Here is a 22843-nt window from a genome sequence, read left to right as displayed (position 1 = left end):
TTTTAATGCACATGTCCCTCATTTTCCAGACCTAGTTGTGCTCAATAAAATATGTTTGTGTGACAACATCACCTCCCTGTGTTTAAATGAGGGAACTGCACTTTGTACTGCCAACAGATCCCAGGCAAATATTCTATCATTTATTTTCTTTATCGATTTTCTTTATTTTTTACCGAATTTCCCAGCGTTTCCCAAAGTGATAAATTCTTATATTAGATTTTGATTAATTCGGCATATTAATATAATTGGTAATAGCATTTTCTTTAATTTAAAATCAACTTTGAGCTTTGGTTTACCGTTTACAGGAAGTTAGTTCATGGGTATTCTGCGTAGAGACAACACCATAATAAAAGTTGAAAACTTAATTATATGATGGCTTATAACGGATGTTATTTATGCCGAATCAAAGAGGGGGATCTCCTTAATTCAGAGAGTTATTTAAATCAAGTTTGCTAACTGATCACGCGTCCTGAAATCCAATCATCTTTAAATTAGCATTTTTTTAAAACGGAGTTTGGCGCGCACTCTTTCTTAGCGCGTGCCGCTCAGCTTGCTCTGTTGTGTGATGTCTCGCGGTGAAATGAGATCCAACCCGTCCCCGTGCACACCTCGGACTGCCTCAACCTGCTTACCCACAACAAACCCGAGCGCCAGGAGGACTCGGCTCATCAGTCGGTGTCATCAATGACGTCTCACCTGTCGGTCACTCTTCAACAGGCTGCACCTCCACTTGTGCGTAATGTTTAACGCCGTTCACCAGGGTCGCAAATACGTCCCCACGCGCTCGTCGGTCACGGATGACTCTCCATTACCCGTGCGGACTGTTCTCATCAACAAATCCCCCGGGACGCTGAGCGAGGCAGCGGAGGCTACTTGGCCGTCGCCGGGCGCTAAGATGCGGATCTCTAAAGCCAGCAAGGGCGCGGTGGTGGTGCGGGCGGTCCGGAGGCACCCTCCGTCTCCTCAGCCGGCCAGACTGGAGAGCCTGGAGGCGGCGTGGAGTGAGAGAGCGCACCCGGAGGGGAAATCACCGGAGATTTCACCGAGCCATGACGGGAGAGACAGCGAGCCAGGAGCTGTCGGGAACGGGATGGAGGGTCACGGAGGAGGACCACCGCGGGCCAGGAGGAGGGGGTTCAGACCCCCCGATGTGAGGACCATCTTCTCCCCCGGAGAGAGGGACCCCAGGGTGAAACAGGAGTCCGGGGAGGGACACACCTTCGAGCCTGGAGGCGGGAACACCTGGTGTGATGTGTGCTGCAGCTACATCTTCCAGCATGGTCTCACCTGTGCAGGTGAGTCTGAGATGAGGAGCCCCTTCAGAGCATGACTCATCAAACTATCATTCATAACCATTAAAGGGTGTGTAGTTCAGCTTATATGGAAATTTAGTATTTACTTGACAAATTTAATACTGAAATCCAACCAAACATTATTTTTTCTCTTTCTAAAAAATCATTCAAAGACTTTTTATTTTTCTATTTCTTTTTTATGACTTGCAATTTTTAAATTTTATAATATTAAAATCAGTTGCAACACAAGGTCTACGTCGTGCTCCCCACCCATAACCAAGAGGGGTCACCCCACCTATAGAGTGGATCACACATCATGAACACACTATACACTTTATTAACCACAGACACATGACACAGCACAATACATACACTTCTGTAAATAAGCCAGAAGAGATATGTATCTGAAGAAAATTGGAAAAGAAGAAATAATAAATGAATAAATTAATTAATCAATAGATAAATAAATAAATAAAAGTTAAATAAATAAAAAAGGATAAATAAATAAATATATAAATAAATAAAAATAAATAAATAAAAATAAATAAAATAGATAGATAAATGGATAAATACACAAATAAATTAAAAATATAGATAAATAAATGAATGAAAATAAAATAAATAAAAATAAATGAAATACATAGATAAACAAATAAAAAATAAAATAAATAAAAAATGAAAATAAAATGAATAAAAATAAATAAATTAGATAGACAGATTAATAAATACACAAATAAATTGAAAATATCGATAAATAAATGAATGAAAATAAGATAAACAAATGAAATAAATAGATAGATAAACAAATAAATAAAACTAAATAAAGAAATGAAAACTAAATAAAAAAATAAAAATAAACAAAATAGATAGATAGAAAGATGATAGATAAAAATAAATAAATAAATGAAAAGTAAATAAATCAAAATAAATGATTTAGATAGAAAGATGGATAAATATACAAATAGATAAAAATGAACAATGTCGCTCACTGGGTATTTTCTCTTTTTGGGATCATCCTCTGTAAACCCTAGAGATGGTTGTGCTGAAAATCCCAGTAAATACTCAGACCAGCCCGTCTGGCACCAACAACCATGCCACGTTCAAAGTCACTTAATCACCTTTCTTCATCATTCTGATGTTCAGTTTGAACTTCAGCAGGTCGTCTCCACCACGTCTACATGACTAAGTGAATTTAGTTTTCTGCTGAAAATCTTTTTGATTTCGCACCTACACAAAGTATGTCCAGAAACAACTTCACGGTGTAGTGGTGAGCATTGTTTCCTCACAGCAAGAGGGTTCCTGGTTCAAATCCAGGAGGGAGTTTGCGCATTCTCCTTGTGTCAGTGTGGGTTTCCTCCTGGTACTCCGGCTTCCTCCCACAGTCCAAAGACATACAGGTTACTTGGTGACTCTAACTTGTCCATAGGCGTGAATGGTTGTCTGTCTCTATAGCCCCTTTTACACTGCCAGATTTTCCGTGATTGTTAGGCCGTTTTGCCGACAAGCTGTGAGCGTTTAGACACACAGAGCCGGATTGGCAAGTTGATCCGAGGCGCCCAATTTTCCGCCTCGTAGGGTAGACATATTGGCGGAACCTTTTTTGGTTTAAGAACGAGGCGCCCTTCCGCCACAGGGGGGGCTGTTGATGACTTGTGGGAGGAGCTGTTGATGACGCCACACGTGTGACCCACTGGTGGTGGACTAACAGGAACCAGCAGGAATGAGCAGCTAGTAGCAAGAGGGAAACACAAACCTGACAGACACTGTAAAGATGAGCAACTGGGGAGACAAGGAGTTGCGCGCCCTCCTTGTCCTCGCAAATGAAGAGGCCATTAACCTTCAAATAATGGGAAGGGTGAGGAACAGGCCAACTTACGAGAGAATCGCCGAGGGACTGACCAGCCGCGGCTTCCCTCCCACGTCACTGTTTTCATCACACGCTGAGCTACACATTTTATTACTTGCTCACGCCCCCCATTGCTAAAACTACTGCCAATGCTGAAAGAAGACTGATTGGGCTTTCCTGCAAATTTGCGCAATTCCCGTTTCAAAGGGGCTTACGTGTCAGCCCTGTGATAGTCTGGTGACCTGTCCAGGGTGAACCCCGCCTCTCGCCCAGTGTCAGCTGGGATAGGCTCCAGCCCGCCTGCGACCCCTAACAGGATAAGTGGTTACGGAAAATAAATAAATGAATGAACTCCAAAAAGCTGTAAAGTAAAGGGAGGAAAGATAGAACTAGAAACCACAGGACGAGGTTTACGCTGGATTATGACGTCCTGGAGGAGAAACAAAGTCATTAGTAGTTTGTTTAGGAACTCAGACCTGACCAGTGAATAACTCTGCTTGATATAACTGGAATTTTATTTTCAACATTCATTGATTGAGGATTCTAAAGAGGAAATGCAGCAGGTGTGGTTGAACAAACATTTAGAGATGTTATGTTTGACTAAACGGGATCTGTTTCGATGTAAGAATGGGAAAAGTGAAGGAAACAGTTCTTATCAAAGTGGCAACGTCACTTTTAGGTATTCCTCTGTGACATGCACTGAGAGCACACGTCTGAATGCTGTGGATGACATGAGTAGGCAGGGCTCTGAAACACAGCTCAGCAGCTGGAATGCAGTCGGTATGCAGACGGACTGGTTCAGATGTAAAAGGAAACGAGCCTCAGCGTCTCCTCGAGTACAAACTGGACCTCCCTCTGTGTCCACTTCTGTCTGACGAACAATAGAAAGAGGAAACGCAGAAAATGACTCTCCTTCCTCATGTGCCGAGGCTGCCGGGTGCGTTTGTTGGTGTTGTGATGGAAATGAGACTCAAAGGGTTTTGAATATTCAAAGAGCTGTTTGTGAACCTTCATTTACTGAATCTTTTTTTTAATTTCCTCCTTTTCTTTACACGCCCTGTCATGTAGCTTTAATCAGTGGTGTAGTGCACTTAAATCACACATCAGATCTTGATGAACAAATTATGCAAGTTGAAAGTCTTTACTGACGTACATCGTATAATTTGTGGAGAACAAAATGATGTAACAACAGTGAGTGGAAGCCAAAATCATCAACCCACTGAGGTGAGGGCTGGATTCAAAATCACACCAAATATCAAAGTAAGGAATTGAAATCACAGGCTGATCCAACTCCTGACGATGTCTGAGCATGTTTCTAATGAGTCGGCAGATGGTGTCCTGGGGGATCTCCTCCCAGACCTGGATCAGGGTATGAGTAAGCTCCTGGACCCAGGGCCAACTACACCAGGAGGAACCCAGGGCCAACTATACCAGGAGGAACCCAGGGCCCACTGCACCAGGAGGAACCCAGGGCCCACTGCACCAGGAGGAACCCAGGGCCCACTGCACCAGGAGGAACCCAGGGCCAACTACACCAGGAGGAACCCAGGGCCCACTGCACCAGGAGGAACCCAGGGCCAACTACACCAGGAGGAACCCAGGGCCCGCTGCACCAGGAGGAACCCAAGGCCAACTACACCAGGAGGAACCCAGGGCCCGCCGCACCTGGAGGAACCCAGGGCCAACTACACCAGGAGGAACCCAGGGCCAACTGCACCAGGAGGAACCCAGGGCCAACTACACCAGGAGGAACCCAGGGCCCGCCGCACCTGGAGGAACCCAGGGCCAACTGCACCAGGAGGAACCCAGGGCCAACTGCACCAGGAGGAACCCAGGGCCAACTACACCAGGAGGAACCCAGGGCCAACTGCACCAGGAGGAACCCAAGGCCAACTACACCAGGAGGAACCCAGGGCCAACTACACCAGGAGGAACCCAGGGCCAACTGCACCAGGAGGAACCCAAGGCCAACTACACCAGGAGGAACGCAGGGCCCGCTGCCCCAGGAGGAACCCGGGGCAAACTGCCCCAGGAGGAACCCGGGGCAAACTGCACCAGGAGGAACCCAGGGCCTGCTGCACCAGGAGGAACCCAGGGCCAACTACACCAGGAGGAACCCAGGGCCAACTGCACCAGGAGGAACCCAAGGCCAACTACACCAGGAGGAACGCAGGGCCTGCTGCCCCAGGAGGAACCCGGGGCAAACTGCCCCAGGAGGAACCCGGGGCAAACTGCACCAGGAGGAACCCAAGGCCAACTACACCAGGAGGAACGCAGGGCCAACTACACCAGGAGGAACCCAGGGCCAACTGCACCAGGAGGAACCCAGGGCCAACTGCACCAGGAGGAACCCAGGGCCCACTGCACCAGGAGGAACACAGGGCCCACTGCACCAGGAGGAACCTGGGGCAAACTGCACCAGGAGGAACCCAGGGCCTGCTGCACCAGGAGAAACCCAGGGCCAACTGCACCAGGAGGAACCCAAAGACTCTTCCTAGTTGTTTTGTGTCTCTTTATAGTCGTTTTTTGTCTCTTCATATTTGTTTTGCCTATTTTTGTAGATATTTGCAGTCTCTTTGTGTCGTTTATGGTCTTCATGTGTCTCTTTGTAGTCGTTATGCATCTTTTTTGTAATCATTTTGTGTCTCTGGGGTGATTTTTTTTGTTTGTTTTTTTTGGTCATTTTGTGTCTTATTCTGAACATTTAGTGTCTCTTTCTAGTTGTTTTGTGTCTCTTTATAGTCGTTTTTTGTCTCTTCATATTTGTTTTGCCTATTTCTGTAGATATTTGCAGTCTCTTTGCATCATCTATGGTCTTGTTGTTTCTCTTTGTAGTCATTGTGCATCTTTTTTGTAGTCATTTTGTGTCTCTTTGTGGTTGTTTTTCCCATTTTTGTAGTTATTTTTAGTCTCTTTGTTGTTCCTTTGCATTCTTTTTTGTCTTTTTTGTCTCACTGTGGTCATTTTGAGTCCCTTGGTTGCAACATAATTTGCGCCATAACAAACTGACTGAACCAGATTTGATTTTAAGAACAATATGAACTTTATTTGCTGTAAAATTTTAGCTTACAACACACAAAATCATGAAGCAACAACGCAACACAAGTCATACAGAAAATATGAAACAGTAAAACAAGGCTGACACAGACACTAAACAAAGTGTGCTTGCGCCCTTTTAGCCTTTTAACCTCGTTGTGTTTACAGACAATATTCCTGCACAATGAGCTCTGTGTTTCCCGTCAGTTTTACGAGCACAGCTGATGGACTTCATGTGTATATATATTAAGTGTGTGCAGCTGATCTTTCTGCTCATGTAAAATGTATTTGATTGCCACTCAGGAAGCCTGTTAAAGGCCCATTACTCCATTTGAATGTCCTTAACAAAAGGACAAAAATAATGTTTTAGATTAAAAACAAACTTGTAGAGTTAAGACAAGTCATCGCTAACGTCCTGTAGCTCTCTGCAGGGGACTGCTGCTGACTAGTTCAGCTATTAACACATAAAACAGTCACTTATAAGTCAGTGGAGGAACAGCTGTTCACTTATTTCTTTTAAACATTAATTGATGGTGCTGCAGGCAGGCTGAACTGACCCACTTCACATTATAAAGACTGTGTTCATGTTTCACTTTAAGTTTCATGATTTTGTTGAAATTCATTTATTTAAGTGAGTCAGTAGACAAAAAATAACAATGAAAAGCCAAACTGATCTTCAAGGCTGAATGATATAGACTTGGGAAAGTTAAAAATATCTGACAACAGTATATTAAAAAAAAAAACAAAACAAAAAAAAAACCTCAACCTAGACAAACATGAAGGAGGCAAACTTAAAGACCTTCTGTGCACTCACTATGAGAATCTGTGGGCAGATTATGGGACAATGGGCCCCTGGGTACAGATATGCAAAGGGCCCCATCACCTCTCCTACATAGACACACAGACTTAGTGGAGGTTTTGTGTCTTTTTGTAGCTGTTGTGCATGTCTTTGTGGTTGTTTTGTGTGTCTTTAATGTAATTTAATGCCTTTTTTGGTCATTTTGTGTCACTTTCTATTTGTTTGTGTCTCTTTGTTGTCATTTTGTAGTTGTTTTGTATCTCTTCATAATCATTTTGTGTCTTTTTTGAAACATTGTGTGTATCCTTGTCGTCATTTTGTCTCTATCTAGTTGTTTTTTGTCTCTTTGTAGTTGTTTGCCTATGTATGTAGATATTTTGATTTTCTTTGCAGTTTCCATGCAGCATTTATGGTCATTTTGTGTCTCCTTGTAGTCATGTCTCGTCTCTTTGTAGTCATTTTGCGTCTCTTTGTGGTAATTTTGTGTTTCCTGATAGTCATGTCTTTTTGTAGTCATTTTGTGTCTCCTTGTGGTCATGTCTTGTCTCTTTGTAGTCAGTTTGTGTCTCCTTGTAGTCATTTCTGGTCTCTTTGTAGTCAGTTTGTGTCTCCTTGTAGTCATGTCTTGTCTCTTTGTAGTCATTTTGTGTCTCCTTGTAGTCATGCTGTGTCCCTTTGTAGTCATTATGTGTCTCCTTGTGGTAATTTTGTGTCTCTTTGTAGTCATGTCTCGTCTCTTTGTAGTCATTTTGCGTCTCTTTGTGGTAATTTTGTGTTTCCTGATAGTCATGTCTTTTTGTAGTCATTTTGTGTCTCCTTGTAGTCATGTCTTGTCTCTTTGTAGTCAGTTTGTGTCTCCTTGTAGTCATTTCTTGTCTCTTTGTAGTCAGTTTGTGTCTCCTTATAGTCATTTCTTGTCTCTTTGTAGTCATTTTGTGTCTCCTTGTAGTCATGCTGTGTCCCTTTGTAGTCATTATGTGTCTCCTTGTGGTAATTTTGTGTCTCTTTGTAGTCATTTCTTGTCTCTTTGTAGTCATTTTGTGTCTCCTTGTAGTCACGTCCTGTCTCTTTGTGGTCATTTTGTGTTTCCTGGTAGTCATGTCTTGTGTCTTTGTAGTCATTTTGTGTCTCTTTGTAGTCATCATGTGTCTACTTGGGGTAATTTTGTGTCTCCTTGTAGTCATGTCTTGTGTCTTTGTAGTCATTTTGTGTCTCTTTGTAGTTATTTTGTGTCTCCTTGTGGTAATTTTGGTGTCTCCTTGTAGTCATGTCCTGTCTCTTTGTAGTCACTTTGTGTCTACTTGTGGTAATTTTGTGTCTCCCTCTAGTAATGTCTTGTCTCTTTGTAGTCATTTTGTGTCTCCTTTTGGTGTTTTCTGTCTCCTTGTAGTCATGTCTCATCTCTTTGTAGTCATTTTGCATCTCTTTGTGGTAATTTTGTGTTTCCTGGTAGTCATGTCTTGTCTTTTTGTAGCCATTTTGTGTCTCCTTGTAGTCATGCCTTGTCTCCTTGTAGTCATTTTGTGTCTCTTTGTAGTCATTATGTGTCTCCTTGTGGTAATTTTGTGTTTCCTTGTAGTCATGTCTTGTCTTTTTGTAGTCATTTTGTGTCTCCTTGTAGTCATGTCTTGTCTCTTTGTCGTCATTTTGTGTCTACTTGTAGTCATTTTGTGTCTCCTTGTAGTCATTTCTTGTCTCTTTGTAGTCATTTTGTGTCTCCTTGTAGTCATGTCTTGTCTCTTTGTAGTCATGTCTTGTCTTTTTGTAGTCATTTTGTGTCTCCTTGTAGTCACGTCCTGTCTCTTTGTAGTCATATTGTTCCTCTTTGTAGTCATTTTGTGTCTCTTTGTGGTAATGTTGTGTCTCCTTGTAGTCATTGTATATCTTTTTCTAAACATTTTGTGGCTCTTTGTGGTAATTTTTGTCTCATTGTAGTCATGTCTTGTCTCTTTGTAGTCATTTTGTGGCTCCTTGTAGTAACTTTGTGTGTTTTTTTTTTTTAAAAACGTTGTGTGTTTCCTTGTAGTCACTTTGTGTCTCTCTCTAGTCTTTTTTGTCTCTTTGTAGTTGTTGGCCTATTTTTGGAGATATTTTGAATTTCTTTGCAGTTTTTTTGCATCATTTTTGTGTCTCTCTGTAGTCGTCATGCATCTTTTTTTGTGGTCATTTTCTGTCTCTTTGTGGTTGTTTTGCCCATTTTTGTAGTTGTTTTAAGTCTCTTTGTAGCTCCTTTGCATCTTTTCTGTCTTTTTTTGTCTCTCTGTGGTCATTTTGAGTCTCTTGGTTGCTATCATATAGATTTAGGATTTTACAAGTGAAGGCCAGGGGGTACCTTGACATGCTGCCGAGTAGGGCCATTCAGTAATCCATCTATGCTTGTATTAAAGTCTTACTTAAATTTAGTTGTTACTTGAAGAACAAGACGACCAGGATATGTGCTTGTACTTGCATTGGGACATTTTACAGTTGTTTTCGGTGGTCTCTGGTGGACAAACCTGTGTAGTGGAGACACTCCTCAGACATAATATTTTATTACCTGCTGACTTATATGCCGATACCGACAGATCTCTTTGGCTAGCTAAAATCAGCTGATAATATTCGCTATGCTACTGATCGTCTTATTCTGTGAGTTTCTGTGTGTAATCACTTCACATGTTTAGATGCATTTGGTGAATAGGGATTTCTCCTCAGGATGGAAACACAATCACAGTGTATTATAGTGGTGGAGGAAGTATTCAGATCTTTTACTTCAGTGAAAGTACCAATACCACACTGTAAACATAGTCCATTACAGGTAAAAGTCCTGCTAGGATCTAAGTTTAAAAGTTAAAAAGTAAAAGACAAAAAAATAGAATAAAAGTAAAAGTATGCAAAGCAGAAAAACATCTCCTGTGACCATTATACTATTGTTTATTATATTAATATATTATTAGTACTTGTGCATTAATGTAAAGCAGAACTGGCAGATGGAGCTCTTTTTTTTATTTGGCCACATCTTTTGATTATTGAATTCAGGTGTTTCAATCAGACCAGTTGCCACAGGTGTATAAAATCAAGCACCTAGCCATGTAGTCTCAATCTGCAAACATTTGTGACACAAAATGGGTCGTTCTGAAGAATGTGAATCAGAAAGTGGCATTAGAAGAAAATGAGTACAAGTAAAAAGTATAAGTACATCCAGTTTTACAGAGGTACGGAACTTGAGTGAATATATTGACTTACATCCCGGCACTGATCTGGATACTGATACTGGAGAAAACCCAGCTGTTCCTCACAGTGAATTAATGCATGTGCGTCTCAAAGTGGGTCAGATGAGGCTGGATAAGGACACTTCCTGGACTCTGTCCCTGTCTTCCTGTGGGTCTGTCGCCCTCTCATCTCTTTGTGTCGTCCTTGTCCAGATGAAGTAACAGAAACCTGCCACAGAGATCAGGACGTCTTTGTCTGACAGGGTTTAATGTTGCAACAGATACACTCAGTGTGTGTGTGTTCATTAGTCATGGGTAGGTAGAGAGCGTTTAAGTGTGTCTAATAGCTCCGTGGTTCTGCTGGTTTCCATCTGTTCTCTGTTCCTGTCACATTATAGAGCAGAACAATAAGCACTTATCCATCTGCCTATGGATCTGTTCTTTAATATTAAATGACCCCACGACCTTTACTCAGCACAAATTTGGGTCTGCGCAGTGTGTATGATGCTATAATGTTCATTATGCAAAGGACTGCTATGAAGAGATGGATGATAGGTAGACACAAATATACACTCACCAGCCACTTTATTAGGTACACCTTACTAGTACCAGGTTGGAACCGCTTTTCCTAGTGCAAACCTAGGGTGGGAGAGCCCTTCTGTGTGGAGTTTGCATGTTCTCCCTGTGTTAACCTGCATGTCCAAAGACATGCAGGTTAACTGGTAACTCTACCCTGCCTCTCGCGACCCCTAACAGGATAAGCAGATAGGTAAAATGAAATGAACTGCCTCAGTTCTTTATAGAGCGTTGTTCCTGTGGGCTACAGCAACACTAAACCCCTGAGCTTGCCTGAGAAGGACTAAATGCACAAAGCTGCTATTTGTAAATATCCCATGGAGAGAGACTCTCACTGCAGCCTGTTCTATTTTGTTCTGAAAATGTCGGCGTGCAGCCTCGTTCTGTGGACGATAGACGAGGTGCAGACTGATAAAGGAGGAAATACAGTGAGTGCTGGACGGAGCAGTGAGTGACAACAACCCGCCCACATTTAAGAGGACTGTTTGTGGTGGAAACACTTGGGTCTACAGTACAGGCCAAAAGTTTGGACACACCTTCTCATTCAATGCGTTTTCTTTATTTTCATGACTATTTACATTGTAGATTCTCACTGAAGGCATCAAAACTATGAATGAACACATGTGGAGTTATGTACTTAACAAAAAAAGGTGAAATAACTGAAAACATGTTTTATATTCTAGTTTCTTCAAAATAGCCACCCTTTGCTCTGATTACTGCTTTGCACACTCTTGGCATTCTCTCCATGAGCTTCAAGAGGTAGTCACCTGAAATGGTTTTCCAACAGTCTTGAAGGAGTTCCCAGAGGTGTTTAGCACTTGTTGGCCCCTTTGCCTTCACTCTGCGGTCCAGCTCACCCCAAACCATCTCGATTGGGTTCAGGTCCGGTGACTGTGGAGGCCAGGTCATCTGCCGCAGCACTCCATCACTCTCCTTCTTGGTCAAATAGCCCTTACACAGCCTGGAGGTGTGTTTGGGGTCATTGTCCTGTTGAAAAATAAATGATCGTCCAACTAAACGCAAACCGGATGGGATGGCATGTCGCTGCAGGATGCTGTGGTAGCCATGCTGGTTCAGTGTGCCTTCAATTTTGAATAAATCCCCAACAGTGTCACCAGCAAAACACCCCCACACCATCACACCTCCTCCTCCATGCTTCACAGTGGGAACCAGGCATGTGGAATCCATCCGTTCACCTTTTCTGCGTCTCACAAAGACACGGCGGTTGGAACCAAAGATCTCAAATTTGGACTCATCAGACCAAAGCACAGATTTCCACTGGTCTAATGTCCATTCCTTGTGTTTCTTGGCCCAAACAAATCTCTTCTGCTTGTTGCCTCTCCTTAGCAGTGGTTTCCTAGCAGCTATTTGACCATGAAGGCCTGATTGGCGCAGTCTCCTCTTAACAGTTGTTCTAGAGATGGGTCTGCTGCTAGAACTCTGTGTGGCATTCATCTGGTCTCTGATCTGAGCTGCTGTTAACTTGCCATTTCTGAGGCTGGTGACTCGGATGAACTTATCCTCAGAAGCAGAGGTGACTCTTGGTCTTCCTTTCCTGGGTCGGTCCTCATGTGTGCCAGTTTCGTTGTAGCGCTTGATGGTTTTTGCGACTCCACTTGGGGACACATTTAAAGTTTTTGCAATTTTCCGGACTGACTGACCTTCATTTCTTAAAGTAATGACGGTCACTGGTTTTTCTTTAGTTAGCTGATTGGTTCTTGCCATAATATGAATTTTAACAGTTGTCCAATAGGGCTGTCGGCTGTGTATTAACCTGACTTCTGCACAACACAACTGATGGTCCCAACCCCATTGATAAAGCAAGAAATTCCACTAATTAACCCTGATAAGGCACACCTGTGAAGTGGAAACCATTTCAGGTGACTACCTCTTGAAGCTCATGGAGAGAATGCCAAGAGTGTGCAAAGCAGTAATCAGAGCAAAGGGTGGCTATTTTGAAGAAAGTAGAATATAAAACATGTTTTCAGTTATTTCACCTTTTTTTGTTAAGTACATAACTCCACATGTGTTCATTCATAGTTTTGATGCCTTCAGTGAGAATCTACAATGTAAATAGTCATGAAAATAAAGAAAACGCATTGAATGAGAAGGTGTGTCCAAACTTTTGGCCTGTACTGTAGGTACCATGTCCAGGTACCTAGGTCCTAGGTACCATGAAGGGTTACTGTTGGTTCCACATGTACCATACTGAAAGTGTTGGGTGGAAACAGTGCCTTATGGCCGGTATACACTGTGCGATTTTGTGCTGTCCCAGACGAAATATGACCATCGTGGGAGAAACGTGGCGATATCTTTGGTCATGGCTCTAAAATGGTGGTCTTGCGTCGCGCTGTGAGACAGGTTCAAGGACGGCCATTGTCAACGTCAATTTAGGATGACTATCACACAGTGTGACAGCTGCTACGACCTATGGCTACTAATCAACCAATAGGAATGCAGCACGAAATGACGCAATGGTCACCGCAACACAGGCGCTAAACCCAAACAAATGATCGCTTGCCATGGAGGTCAAACGAACAAAAAACTCCCAGAAAGAGGAAAGTTCAGTGGAGCTGTGGCAGCAGAAGCCGCCTCGTGACCGCGAGAAAAAAGATGCTGCATGGAAGGAAACTGCGGAGGAACTGCAACTTCCAGGTGAGCAAGCTACCTGTGGTGGCGGAGATGGAAGACGGACGCCGATGCGGTGCACGCTGATGACGTTGCATATTGACATATGTCGTAACCTGCGATTCAGTAGTGAACGGCCATAATACAATCTCCACACATCAAACTTGACATCATACCAAAGTTTATTAGATCCACATCTCACAGTGTGTCATGCAATGGTCTTATAAGATTGCTAAAATCGCACAGTGTATAGAGGGCGTAAGAGAATGGGTTGTTTTGACCCAGTGTTAGTGTATTTTTACATTATTTACCCAAAGCCTATCCCAGCTGACACTGGGTGAGAGGCAGGGTTCACCCTGGACAGGTCACCAGACTATCACAGGGCTGACACATAGAGACAGACAACCATTCACACTCACATTCACACCTACGGACAATTTAGAGTCACCAATTAACCTGCATGTCTTTGGACTGTGGGAGGAAGCTGGAGCACCTGGAGGAAACCCACGCTGACACAGGGAGAACATGCAAACTCTGCACAGAAGGGCTCCCTCACCCAGAGTTCAAACCAGGAACCCTCTTGCTGTGAGGCGACAATGCTAACCACTGCACCACTGTGCCGAATTTGTATTTGTCTTATTAATAATTTATATAATCGATACTTGAAACTGTGTGACGATACAATATTGCCACACAAAGAACAACCCAATGTGTACTCAGAAAATTTAACCTAAACCAGATCAATTTAAACCCAGCTGATGTTTAGTGTGTGCATATAAACAGAGAGTTTATTACGCTCCAATCTAGAAATCCATCGGTAAAAAAACCCCAAAAAAAAAACAGTTTTTTCTTCCTTTACCTCTGGAGGCACAGCCCAGAGTTTTTCGACTAACGGAAGTTCAGGGGCCTAGAAAACCAGCAGAGTTTAGCTATATATCACATTTTTCACGTCACTATATCACCGTGTAGACTAATCTGATGTTTGTTAAGTCTATAAACACAATGATTGAACAAACGTTACTATTTCTGTGTGCACGTTTTGTAAATAACAATAATAACATCGTAGATTAGCTGGGCTAACCGTTGCTGTTAACGCTGCTGTTAACGTTAGCCATTAGCAGTGTCTGTAATAACCACAGACTGTATAAAAATAAGGTAATAACTCAATAAACTTTGCATGACTAAAATATTTTTTCCAGCGGATATCTTAGTTACAACATGATTGAGCTAGCAAAGCAGTTTTGTGTTGCTATGTGTGGTATTTATTCAGTTATGGGAAATCACGATGTCTAGAAAGCATCAGTGGCTGCAGCTGACAGGGACAGTTAGCAAAGCTTTCCTTAATTTTTTAAAGTTGAACCAGTGGATTATTTTCTAGAGTGGACAGAGGACGGAGGCTCATTTTGAACCACTGTGTCAAATAATGAAGCAGCCTACAGTGTGTGTGTGTGTGTGTGTGTGTGTGTGTGTGTGTGTGTGTGTGTGTGTGTCATCAGCTGCCACAGATGATTATATCTTGTCTCTTTTGGAGCCAAACTGTGACAGCGACTGAACAAACAGGGGCCAGCAGGCAGACGGGGGTCAGAGTGTGTGTGAGGGGAGGGACCAGATCAGACCTGAGCACAGACAGAGACACATCATGGGGGACAGTCAAGGATGATTTGGGATTTACATGGACTTATCTCTGGATTTAAATCAAACATCTGGACCAGTGTGTATGTGTGTGTGTGTGTGTGTGTGTGTGTGTGTGTGAGCAGAATGGGCTTTGCCAAAAACTTTGGCAAAACTTTGAGGAGAGTGTCGGGATTTTTCTACCGCTTTCCAAAAGTGATGCGACGCTCCGGACGACTGGAAGTCAGTGTGTTGTGGAGGAGCTCCGGTGAGTCCTGAGAGTGTGGCAGATTAGAGCGAATTTTCCCTTTATTCGTTTCACTTTCTGTGCGTGGAAACTAAGAGACCAAGAGACGAGGCTGTGTAGCGTAAACTGAGCTGAACTCGAACAGAAAATATCACATGTAGAGACGGAATATTAAAACCACAAATGAAAAACAGGTTTAAAGCAGGGCTGTCAATCGATTCAAATATTTAACCGCGATTAATCTCAAATTAATCGCACGTTTTTTTTTGGTAACTCAAATCACATCAACAGTAAATGCAAATAACTTTGGTCCTGTTGAGAGAACCTTTTGGCTTTGACGCTGAACTTTACATCAGTAAGGTGCCTTTCTTTATCCATGTCTGCTCACGGAGGTTTGTCTCTGCTCGCCATCCACAGTGTTACTGCTGCATCGCTTCCTGATTTTCCAAACTACGGGGTGGGCCGAGGGTCATACTTTCACAACATATGTGGCGTTAACGAGAATTTGCTTTAACTTGTTATTAACATGTTCACTTTGACTTTAACCCTTGTTAAAACGGAACTTCTGCTTTAATAGATTTTATGAAAATGAGAATGCACACAAAACCTGCAGTTGTATTCAGGGTCTAAAGTGTCGCATGCATTGTGTCTGCAGCTATTTAGTAAGTGCGTTATATTGGCTGTGACGACTGTACCGTGTGTGTGTGTGTGTGTGTGTGTGTGTGTGTGTGTAATATGATAACTCTTTTTATTCTCACCAGCTTGAGTTCCATCACATGATAAAACACCTGAAGGCGTGTTTGAACGTGTAGAAACAAAACGACAAAAGAAAGAATAAAATAAAGAAACAGAAAAGAACAGATGGCGGCTGTATTCAGCAAACACCTGTCTACATACACACACACACACACACGCACACACACCTGTCAATGGCTCCTCACTACTGTACAGGCATTTGCAGCCAATAATCTCTGCTGTATTTACAAAAAAGCATGATAAATAATGGTAGCAACAACATATAAACGATATTGATAAAACATCGCATAATCTATCAGTTATTTTCTCAAATGATCGATTAGTTATCTGATCTATAAAATGTCAGAAAATGGTGCAAACTGTCAAGCAGTGTTTCCCAAAGCCCAAGATGTCACCTCAAATGTCTTGTTGTGTCCACAACCCAAAGGTAATCAGTTAACGGTCATAGAGGAGAAAAGAAACAGGAAAATATTCACATTTAAGAAGCTGGAATCTCCGAATTTTACTTTATTTTCTGATTAATCAGGGCGGCCTGCTGTGCAACATGGGCACAACCTGTTACTATTCCTTGCCTTTATTTTCTTATTCTTAATCTTCATCTTCCATATACATTTCGCCACAAAACTCGTCCTGCCGTGTTGCCAACACATTGGCAAAAAATACATGCTATGACTTTTCTGAGAGATTCACCAAGCAGTTTTTACGAAATTCGCAAACAAATGTTAAATTTCCCATTCAAAGTGATTGGAGATTGTCAAGAAATCAACGTATAATCACTCCTCAGGCCACACCAAATCGCCATACTTGGATGTAGAAAAATGATTCAAACTTTAAACATCTCACAAGACTCTGGACTTTACTGGACTAAGCCGGCATTTTGATATCTAGTGTGGTTTTTAAGTAATCACAGTTTACATTTTCTGATGTTTTTCAGACCTTTTTTCGTTGTCACTACCCAAGCGCCTGATTTTGACATGGATCTGTTACTCAAACTGGCACTTCCTGTCATCATAAGTCATTCATCTAGAACAACACATTTTCCTCATGTTGACAGACTGCACGGTTTTAAACTTTTTTACCTCAGATATCCTGCCCACTCTTTTTTCTTTGAGCCAAACTCTGAATCCCTGCTACCTTTCGTGGTCCTCGGCATTAGCTGATTTGACCTTTGACCTCTGGGCGGGATGGTGGGACGGAGTGTGTGTTTCAGCAGGTGATTGTGAGAGGAGCTGAAGGCTCATTGTGCTTCTCTGTGCACACACAGACCTGATGAGAGAGCCTGCGCTGAGAAAAAAAAAAAGTTTCACACACAGGGGAAAAAAGCTATTGAGTTCAGTTTGTGATTTCTGACCTTTGACCTCTGCTGAGTTTCACAATAAGAGCCTGGGACTGGGACTGGTGCTGTACCCCCTCTTGTACGGATAGTTTCATACACGAAACAAATTAGTTAAATGCAGAAAACTAGATATTATTGCAAGGTGATTCTTATGATTTAATCTTTATACACACTGCTGATAATTTACCTAAAGATCTGGTAACTTAAAGAGATTATGGATATTTTAAATAAAGATATTAATAAGATTTTTAAGAAATTTCTATATTTGATGACTGATTTATCGCTAATTTCATATCAATCGCTTTATTAAGTTTCATACATTTACCTGTGAATCACATCACTGACAATCAAAACACATAAAGTGGCCCCCTCCTCAAAACCTTGGAGACTCTTTCTACATTTATAGTCCAGCAGCTGTATGTACTGTGTTCCATGATTCTTGCCTCTACAGTGAAAGCATAGGAGGTTAAAGAGTTTGTGTGTCGGACTGATTGAGTCTGATCGATTGTTGGCGTCTGGAAAAAGCTTTTATCCCTGAGACAGCAGAGAGCGAGAGGGAGGGAGAGGACGGGGGAGACAGAGAGGAAGAACAGAGGGAAATGAAGGAGAGGAAAGCAGCAGAAAGAAGGGATGAAACAGAGCACTTATTTTATTGATGGAAACATTACTTATGTTATCAGAGCCATGACGCAGTGTTCATGTAACAGAAGAAAAACCTGCACGTTTGAGCATCAGATGGGTCCACTTTAATCTAAGTCAAAGTACTAATGCGGGATTTATACTTCTGTGTTGAATCGACGCTGTACCCTACGCTTTAGTCTGCTAGCACCTGCCCAGAAATGTAACTACACGTCACAGTGACGCAGACCTCCTGTCCATTTCTGTAAGCTGAAACCATTTCCCTCAGTGGAAACAAAGTTTTTATTTACTTTAATTTCACAGATAAGAAACAATAAATTATGTAGACAATAAAGCCTCCACAAAAATAGCATTTTAAGTCTTGGTCGTGATTTATCCTGGCTTCATATGAGCAGAGGAAATCTCTGCTTGTTGCTAGGCTAATTTATACAATGTAAAATGCCATAGGCTTGTGCTAATAATGTTAGCATGTTGTATTTGTTTGGAAAACATGTTTAGTATAAGACAGTTGTTTTGTCAGTGAATCTTGTGAACTGTAATGGAGCCGAATTTTGTAACGTTACCTTTGTTAAATGTTGCTGTTGTCCCTGGCTTCATATGAGTAGAGGAAAAGTCCACTAGCTGCTAGGCTAATTTATACAATGTAAAATGCCGTAGGCTTGTGCTAATAACGTTAGCATGTTGTATTTGTTTGGAAAACATATTTAGTATAAGACAGTTGTTTTGTCAGTGAACCTTGTGAGTTGTAATGGAGCCGAATTTTGTAACGTTACCTTTGTTAAATGTTGCTGTTGTCCCTGGCTTCATATGAGTAGAGGAAAAGTCTGCTAGCTGCTAGGCTAATTTATACAATGTAAAATGCCATAGGCTTGTGCTAATAACATTAGCATGTTGTATTTGTTTGGAAAACATGTTTAGTATAAGACAGCTGTTTTGTCAGTGAACCTTGTGAGCTGTAATGGAGCTGAATTTTGAAACGTTACCTTTGTTAAATGTTGCTGTTGTTCCTGGCTTCATATGAGTAGAGAAAAAGTCTGCTAGCTGCTAGGCTAATTTATACAATGTAAAATGCCATAGGCTTGTGCTAAAAACATTAGCGTGTTGTATTTGTGGGGAAAATGTGTCCAGATAAAGACAAGTGTTTGTCTGTGAATGCTGCGAGTTATAGTGAAGCTGATTTGTGTACTTGTGTTTGAAATTGTCTCTATTAAGCCATGTTTAATGTGTGTTTAATGTGTGTTTAATGTGTGTTTTGAATCAACTAAACTTTACAGCACTTCACAGAAACCTCCGCTGCCAACTAGTGTTTTGGAGGTGTAACTGCAGAGTGACACAGACACACCACCGCACAAGTATAAATGCTCACAACGACATAGGCCATGTGTGTAGGCTATGGCGTAGGGTCTGACACACAACATCATTATGCAGAATGGCTGCTGTCAGAGTTTCATATTATGATGATGCATTGAACAGCTACAACATTAAAATGGTGGCAGTGGAGTTTATTTTCTTTATGGAAATAGATGGATGGATAAATGGATGGATGGATGTTTACACTGATGGGCTGATGGATGGATAAGTCTCTTCCGCTCTTCCTCTGCGGATCAACCTTATAGTCAAAAGGATGATGTGGTGAATGGATGAATGGAGGCAGAGTCACAGCAGGAAAATGGGGAGACACAGCAGTCATAACAAGCTACGTAAGAGAGCAAAGAGAAACAGAGCGGAGAGGAGAAAGAGAGAGTGACTGTGGATGACTGAGTCAGCAGTCCTACATCCACCAGCAGCAGCAGCGCCACCACCACCACCACCACCACCACCCCCACCCCTCCTCTCTGCCTGTCTGTGTGTCCATCACACTGTGGCCTCCATTTGACTGTTAAATCACCAACTCAGCACAACAACACACAGACAGGGAAACAGAGAGAGCGGCAGCTCAACGCAAATCAGCATCTGAAGTGATAGGGTCTGAGCGTAGAGCAGAACACGACCGAGACACACTGAGAAAGACTGCAGGGAGAGAAGAGAGAGTGTATGTGTGATTTACTCCTGTGTGTGTGTGTTTGTGTGTGTGTGTGTGGAGGATGTATGTAAGATGAAGATGGGATATGGGAGCAGCCATGTGCAAACTGTCGGATAAAGTCGGACAGCACGTGAAAAAGAGGTCGCCAGGTAGGGAACACGCTCTCTTCATTGTTTCGGTTCTTCGTGGTTCTGCTGGATTCTGGCCGATCCTGAAGGTTCAGTGTGTGTGCATGTGTGTGTGTGGACGAGTAAGTATTACTCACATTGTGGGGACCTAAATTACATAGTGAACTTGTGGGGACTCGCCTTACTTTTAGGGACAAAGCACAAGTCACCATGACATAAATGATTACATTTTCGGCTGAAGACTTCAATTTTAGTTTTTAACCTAGTTCTTTGTTTCTGCTGATTCATGTATTTATTTATTTATCTCAAAATCTAACTTCTGATTTTATTATCGTTTTGTGTGAAGGGAGACTCGCAATTAGAAATTTCATTAAACCATTGACTTTTTAATGTGCATATGACAATAAAACTTCTTGAATCTTGACTCTAATGTAATGTCCTCTGAAGTGATAGAAACATGACTGTGTGTGTGTGTCTGGAGAAAAACTTAAGTGGAGTTATTTACTACTTTTTTTTACAGAGACAATGGTCACATTTGAAGTCTTACTTAGGTCAAATCCTGAGTGACCTTGTTCTGAAAAATTTCCCTCCTTCATATTTTGCTCATGTCAGATTTTGCATGTCGTTGGTTTTCATTTCCAAACGGGAACTCTGGCCACACCTGACGTTCAGTCGATATCAGAGGATTATTTGCATATACGTTACAGACACATTCATGTTTCCATGCACACCTGCACTTATCTTACAATTTTACTTCACACAGGTAACCTTAAGATAAACCTTTTCCTGCCTTTCCTTTACTTATTTTATAATCAGTGAATCAATTAATGACTCCATGAATTCATGTCATGTCTCTGCAGGTTGTAAGTACGCGTGTCACGCTGCCTGTCGGGACCGAGTGTCACTGGACTGTCATGCTGCAGCTTCACCTGTCAGTCAGGACCAGCTCAACAACAACACACCGCCACATGTGAGTACACACAATACACTGTGTGTGTGCGCGTGTGTGTGCGTGTTTGTTTCTTTTCTATGTTGTATGAAGAACCAGGGTTAGATGTTCAACTTTATTTAGATTAAGTGTTGTTTGCATCTGACTAGTGGGTCACAGGTCCTAAAGTGGTTTGCGTGTCCATTCTGAATGGACCACAAGTGACTCACAAACTTGTCAAGTTTGAAAAAACGCACTTTATTTATAAGGACAGTGAATTTCCGGCACAGAGTTTTTCACTTGAAGTGCCATTTCCTGCTTTGAAGCGAATAACAGACAGCGACTTGACAGAGACAGCAAACTAGCTCGACAACATCTCCAAACGCATGAATGACGCTGAATGTATTAAACTGTGTGGACCTTGAACTAATGACTAAGGAGAAATGTGGACCCTGGGGCTGGACTTCTTAATTAGTCTCTGAACACGACTATACAGTGAAGTCTGATGGAAGCTCCCAGTTTTCCAATCAAAATATTACATTGAATACTTGAATGTATACTTTTCATAACTCTCTGATATCATCATCGTGGCTTTGAGAGGAGACATTTAGTGTCTCATGGTGCTCTAAATCAGAGATGGGAGTAAATCAAGCACGTGCAAGTCCCAAGTTACTGTGGTGAGAATCACACAAGTGGAGTCCCTGCTATGACTCAAGCAAGTCACAAGTCAAATCGCATTAAATCCTGATGATCTACCTCAGATTCCACTTTTTTACAATCCACTCAATCCAAAACATATCATATTACCTACACCTATACATACATACAATGCCACCTTTGTGTACAAGTCAAACATAAGTCAAAATCTAACATAATTCACAGATATCAACATTTGTTGAATTCTGACTTCTTCAGATTCTACTTTTAAATCAGCTAAAAGCATTAACTGTTGCAGCCTGCTTACACCTCATACATCTTACTGTTTGACATTTAGTGGCAATAACAAGCCGTCGAAGTCACCGACTGTAGGCTATATAAAGATGGACGACACATCTCCACTTCCTCCCACTTTACAAAAATGAATCCTAAATATTCCAGATACAGCAGCTGTCATGTTGACATCATTTGGAGCCAGAGTCTGCACAGTCGTCATCTCCACGGGCTCGAGTTCCCTCCCAAACACCCATCTGACCAATTGGTAGCACATCGCTTGGCACAAGGAGCGGTCAATCATGACGCCACACCCCCTTTTTATAGCAGCAAAACATTTGAACAAACAGCAGTGTGATAAGAACTACCCAAAATGACAGAAACCATCTTTGGGAAAAAATTATTTGAAGTGTACTTTCAGTTCATGTCCCACCTGCTAACATGGAGGGGGCGAGGTTTTGACCTATACCAGCCACCAGGGGTCGATCTGATGTTTTGGTTTCATTTCTTGGGAGCTGTTATGTTGTTTGTATTTGTATCTTTATTATACAGTCTATGTTCTAAATTAAAACAAGCAGGGCTCTGAAATCATCGTCAAAACTAGACATTAGTTTAGTAGCTAATGTCTGACCAGCCAATAAGCTAATGTGTTAGCTAAAAGACATGCTTGTGTTCTTTTCTTTGTAGGTTTTGTAGTGACGGGTGAAGCTGGATGTTGTGTTTGTCTAGTCACTGATTTTTGAGCTGCAGACCTTACTTATCGCTCTCCTCTTACTATCGTCATTGACAACATAATCCTTGAATCTCAAATTTTATTATCTTTGGACTAGCCTCCTCCATGATAGCCGCCTCGTGCGTTAGCCTCTGCTGGTTTGCCGTG

General features: G+C 42.0%; 1 protein-coding gene across 1 annotated transcript in view; it reads left to right on the top strand.

Annotated features, from left to right (window-relative positions):
• Positions 1–660: 660 nt before the first annotated feature.
• The window catches only part of rassf3 (Ras association domain family member 3), a 117349-nt gene continuing 95166 nt past the window's right edge, over positions 661–22843 (top strand). Inside the window, exons 1-2 of the mRNA XM_078165249.1 lie at positions 661–1295; positions 20966–21075. Coding sequence (XP_078021375.1) covers positions 740–1295; positions 20966–21075 — 666 coding nt within the window. The 5' untranslated portion in view covers positions 661–739. The remainder of the gene's footprint in view (positions 1296–20965; positions 21076–22843) is intronic.

This window comes from Epinephelus lanceolatus, chromosome 23, assembly GCF_041903045.1.
Source record: "Epinephelus lanceolatus isolate andai-2023 chromosome 23, ASM4190304v1, whole genome shotgun sequence".
NCBI lineage: Eukaryota > Metazoa > Chordata > Actinopteri > Perciformes > Serranidae > Epinephelus > Epinephelus lanceolatus.
The sequence above is the reverse complement of the archived record's forward strand: the minus strand, read 5'-3'. Positions and strand labels throughout refer to the sequence as shown.